At 36.2% G+C, this 5,640-nt stretch overlaps 1 protein-coding gene across 2 annotated transcripts; it reads right to left on the reverse strand.

Annotated features, from left to right (window-relative positions):
* Positions 1-1,760, reverse strand: LOC129745294 (uncharacterized). Of its 2 annotated transcripts, none has more exons than XM_055738275.1 (2): positions 1,312-1,760; positions 1-1,189 (listed from the first exon to the last, which is right to left on the reverse strand). In XM_055738275.1, exons 1-2 carry the CDS (start codon positions 1,350-1,352, stop codon positions 889-891), a joined length of 342 nt encoding a protein of 113 aa, XP_055594250.1. In that variant the 5' UTR covers positions 1,353-1,760; the 3' UTR covers positions 1-888. The 2 variants fall into 2 exon arrangements, with proteins under 2 accessions (XP_055594250.1, XP_055594249.1); XM_055738274.1 differs by having other exon boundaries at positions 1-264; positions 330-1,760.
* Between the last annotated feature and the right edge of the window lie 3,880 nt (positions 1,761-5,640).

Consider the following 5,640-nt stretch of genomic DNA (forward strand, 5'->3'; position numbering starts at 1 on the left):
TGCTTTTTGGAATTTTTATTAACACAAGTGAACGTTATTTAATTCACCACACATGTGGCACAAATTCTTCTGATTACGTGCCTCCCCAATTGTATATACTCGTAGTTCATGGTATTCACTGGTCTGTTCACTTAGTAGCAGCTATTTTCGAGATCCTCTTGATTTCCGGTGGCCAATATGTCACGCCATTGGGAGCAATCTCGTCGACAATGGTACAATAATAATAATACAACACTACTGATTATGCTATTCACCTCCGTTTATCTACACAATACAAAAATATATACTTAATCAATCAAATATAAAATAAGACAGCATTATGCTTTCACCACTGCCACTGGACGATGATTCGAAGTGGGCCGACCGGCCGGTTGATTTTTGTTGGGATTTTTGCAAGCACAGGCTTTTCTGTTGTCACCTTTGAAGACGTTACTGTTGTCCATTAGGGGAACGGTAAAGTGACGACCTCGGCAGATGTTTCGATCATGTTTTAAGGAAAATAATGGGGCCGTCGGTGGTGCGCTTGTTCTGAAGAATCTTTGAAGTTTTTGATCTCGATAAACGGCATTCGGTATAGGAAGGATTAACTTTGGACTGGACTGTAATGCTGAGATAGGCAGGACGGTCGGCGTAACGATCATCACCAGCAGGATCAACTTTGAGTTCATTTGAGTCACTTCACTTAATACTTCAGTCTGTGGATTCGATCCGAGTCCTCCTGGTTTTTTGTTTTACCTCTAGTGGTATAAATATGATCGTGCGACTTTACACAGAGCAAGCGATAGGAGCGATAAGGCGGGGAACATTTATAGTACAACAGAAGTCACACGATTACGTTTGGTGAGATGAGCTCCCGGCTAGGGATGTCCAGGGCTAGGGAATCGAGAACTAGGCTGGTGGTTCCACAGTTGAGGCTGGAGTTGGGCCGAAATCAAAATCGGCATTAACTTGGATGTGAGGGTTTTCGATTTCCGGTGGTAATGTTGATCCTGTGGTGTCTTCAACTTTGTCATGCTGATAGTAGCTGGGGTAATGCTCATGATGATGATGATGACCGGAATGTGCCAAGCCGTGACCAACATGCCAAAGCGCCACTCCGGTGAGGATGTTACCCATGCTGAACGGATTCGATCCTCGATGGTACCCGTAGCTGGATCCGTAACTTCCAATATTGTTGTCATTGTAGATGCTGTGGAGGTTGTTGTAGTTAGTATTGTAGTCGTAATGTCTGGCCGGGATACCTGCCGATCCGTGATTGTTAAGACCATGGCTATGGTATCCCATAGCTTCTGCGTAGCTTGGCGGATTTACCCGAGCGTAGGACGGAGGAGCTCCTCCGGCAGGAACTGCATGGTGGCTTAATCCTGGATATGCCGGTGGAGGTCCAATTGGGCCTCCAACATCTCCGGACCAACCAGCTGGTCTACCAGCCTGTACATCCGGAACCGGAGGATTCCTAACCATCCCACCGCTGACATGGTCCGGTACGTGAGCTTGATGGTAATTCTTTCTCGAATATCTAGACAATCCTGCGCCACTATTGCCATTACTCTTGCTACGCATCCGAATAGCGAACGCTCGCTTCCCAAAAACTGGCTCTACCGAACAGAGCACTAGGAGCAAGCTTATTATCCCTACCGACCAAACTAGTCTCCCTTCTCTCATGATAGTCTTTTATCCTTCTTTCTCGAAACAGCTCAACTAAAGTTCAAACGATCGCGACAATGTCCAAGAATCAACTGAACCGTCCCAGATCACCATCATCTCGGATAAACCAGGCACCAGAACGTAGATCTCCGGGCACTGATTTGTGTTTAATAGGATAATCGACCCCACTTGAGATGGTAATATTTTCAATGCGCATACACCGAGCTACACTAGAGACACACACTTATGTATGTAGAACTCTCTAGATGATCCGGCCAATTCAATCGATCAAAGGGATGCCACCTAGTTTCAACGATAAACTTTCCACAGAAAGATACCCTAGATCCCTGTTTTAGGCCTAAGGCTAGAATTCCCGGACTTCTTTCGCCAATCAATGACTGTTACAATCACGGTGTCTCTGGGAGAAAACTTTATTTTTCGAAAATTAGCATCGCTAATTTTTGCACCATTCGAAAGCTGGGACTTTCCCCTTTCATTTGAACCCAAATTTGAAATAATCCACCGGGGGGTCTAGAACATTTTATTTTTTTGAAGATTTTTAAACCTTTTTAATGGTATTTTTCAAAGACAAAATCATACTAATCACTGTGAAAACGCTCGTCTTCCCTTTAGCATAAATCTAACGTCATATTTCAATAACATGATTTCATAGGAAATTTCTCTGGCTACAATTTTGTGGAAGGCATCAAAGTGATACAAATTGAGAGAAAAGAGTTGGAATGTCACGAACAGAGTGATTATTATTTTATTTGGAAAATCTAATAAAATTTCTCACCACTGATTGTACTAAGACCAGAAAAAGTATTCTACGAGCTTTGTTATTGATTATTATCTGAAGTTATGAGCATTTGTAGGGTTTTATTCTAGAAAAATTGTCTCCCGCTTTTCTTGAAAATTTAGTTATTTATATTTTGAGCTAATTTAGTTTGAATATTTTATGAACAAACATCTAGGACTAGGAAAAAAAATTAGATTTACTTCTTACATTTAAGCCAAAATTTTAAATAATTCGCCTGGATTTCATAATCCAACATCTTTATTCAAAATCTTTCATCCTTTTTGATGATTTCTGAAGGTTTTCATACTTTTCATTTTTGATTGATTGTAAAACCTTAAACACGGGTATCACAAGCATGATAAAGTGTCATATATAAAATTAAAAAAAAAATTAACCTATTGTTTATGTTTGATTGCATAGATTAGTGTTTTTGGAGGCACTCGTATATGTAAAAATGTGGTCGAATTAAAGTTTTCAAGCTAAAATTCTAGATTGTTCATGTTTCTCAAAAGATTACAATATTTCAACATCAACTTTGTTTGCAATAATTTTAAGAGGTTGATTTGATGTAATGCTATTATCCGAAAATATTTTCTCAATTCACTTTGAGATGTCAAATCTGAAATCATCATTTTTTTATTTCGTTTTCTGAAAACTTTTCATTTGTTCATATTGATGATTTTTTTTTTCGAATTTCCTAGATGGAATAAAAAAACAGGGGTTTCAAAATAAAAATTAATTCAAATTTTCAATTCATAGGAAAAACAATTGAACCAAAGCTGGCTTGCAACAAACTTTTATACAATCTGTACAATCTACATTGCACGAAATCAAACAATCGAGAAAATTAAGATCAAACATTTGAAAACAATTTCTAAACGACAGGTCTCTCATCTTGTACAGTTTGGCTTTTCAACTGTTTGAATTTTCGAAGAATGTATCAAAACTTTGTTTAAAATATCTTAAACTTTATTTATTCCCCACTTAGTGATTTTAAGAAAAATCGGAGTGACAAAAAAAAGAATTTGATATTTGTTCCGGAATAATACAACCCCAATAATGCTCATAACTTCAGATAATTCTGATAAATTTTATGTAAAAAATTGATTTTTTAATGTACTTAAATCGTTTGAACATCAATAACAATCAATAACAAAGCTCGTAGAATACTTTTTCTGGTCTTCTTAGTACAATCAGTGGTGAGAAGTTTATTAGATTTTCAAAATGAAATAATAATCACTCTGTTCGTGACATTCCAACTCCTTTCTCTCTATTCGTATCACTTTGATGTCTTCCACAATATTGTAGCCAGGGAAATTTCCTATTAAATAATGTTATTGACATATGATGTTGGATTTATTCTTAAGGGAAGGCGAGCGTTTTCACAGTTATAAGCATGATTTGGCTTTGAAAAATACCATTAAAAAGGTTAAAAAAATCTTCAAAAAAATAAAATGTTCTAGACCCCCCGGTGGATTATTACAAATTTAGGCTCAAATGAAAGGGGAAAGTCCCAGCTTTCGAATGGTGCAAAAATGAGCGATGCTAATTTTCGATAAATAAAATCGTTCCATCAGAAACACCGTGACAATCAGTAGGCGAGCTTGCGCAAATACGCCAATAATACAATTATGAACCTACAACAACACTGTTGAGATGCGTGTATAGCTTCATCAGTCCAACCAAGAAACCTGGGGGGGAAACGACGACAATTTGTCAATTAGGGCCTGTTTTGCAGCTTAGAGCATCAATCAGTGTGGCACCGACAAATAAGTTAGGACTCCGGCTTGCTGCGCTTAGTCGGAACAAATGTGGTTTCATTTTTGCCTTGTTGTTGATTTCGTCATTGAACGCTTTTGTCAGCCTAAATGGAATCGTAGCAGCAACATGTGTTTATATGCAATGTTGTATGCTTATTTCCCAAATGTGCTTCACGCGTATTGAATGAGTTTTGTGTTAGTATTAAAAGGATCTTGCGATCAGCCAGTTAACAATAAAAAAAGTTTTCAAAATATTTACAAAGTCAACTGTAAAAAGCTCTATGTTTCACACATGCCAAAATTTTTGTTTATGTTTAGAACTCTTATAAAGGCCTTTTATTTTATTCAATAGTCTCGGCGACTCAACTGGACAAATCTTTGAACAAGGGAAAGGAAGGGGTTTATAGGGGGGTATTTTTTTATATCGGCTTTCCATTATGGTTTGGAGGTGACCTTCTGTAGCTGTTTAAACTTAAAATTGTAGCTTTGTTTAATTGAAGGTATTGATCATTGCCAGGGAAAGGAATGAACATTCAAAAACAATTTCCAGGGGTCTTAACCATACTATAATTGATTTTCTCAAAAAATTTGCTAACCTTTACAAACTTGTCACTCTTTTCTTAGACTTTTAATAATTTAAAAATGAATTGTAACTGAATATTGTGTGAGTATTTGAATTAAATTATAATTTAGTATAAATTTAGTAAAAATCGGTAGAGCAACAAGAGAGATATTGCGGTATTAGTTAGGAGTGTCAAATTGACAATCCAAGAATTCTACCGGGAAAAACATTGGGATGGATTATGATTCAACTGGGTTGAAAGTACAATGTATGATGGCGAATATACATATATTGAAATGAGAGGTTGTTTTTTTTTAATTTTTCTTATAAACTTCCATTATTCGGAACTTCTGATAAACTCTCATCCGTCCCAGAAATGTTTACCCATTACAGTCCTTAGAGTGTCATTTTGACACTCCTGAATTAAACCAATATATCTCGCTTGTTTCCCAACCGGTTTTTACAAAATTTACAGTTTCAAAAACCGTAATTTATGATTTTCATTAATCATATTTGTGTAAAACAACGCAGCGCTTATGTATTTACACCACTTGAATTTTTTGCGGAAATCGTGCGTTAATATACTCATAATAGAGTTCAAAGTTTAATATTAATCTTAGAAAATATGAAAAATTCCCAATTGAGAAAAAATGTTGAAAAACAGCTATCTTTGGAAATTTGTAAAAAATTCTGTGTTTTTTATTTTGAAAATCTAAATATCCAAAATGTTCCAAATTACTTACACTTTGAAATATTTTCTTCAAAATTTATCTGGTGAGATCTAAACAATTTTGACGGTCCATTAATTGAAAAGTACGGTTTTCACATCAATTTTTTAAATTCTTTGTGGTCATGATCTTGAAAAGCTTCTT

The sequence above is a fragment of the Uranotaenia lowii genome, chromosome 2 (assembly GCF_029784155.1).
Source record: "Uranotaenia lowii strain MFRU-FL chromosome 2, ASM2978415v1, whole genome shotgun sequence".
In the NCBI taxonomy this organism is placed as follows: domain Eukaryota; kingdom Metazoa; phylum Arthropoda; class Insecta; order Diptera; family Culicidae; genus Uranotaenia; species Uranotaenia lowii.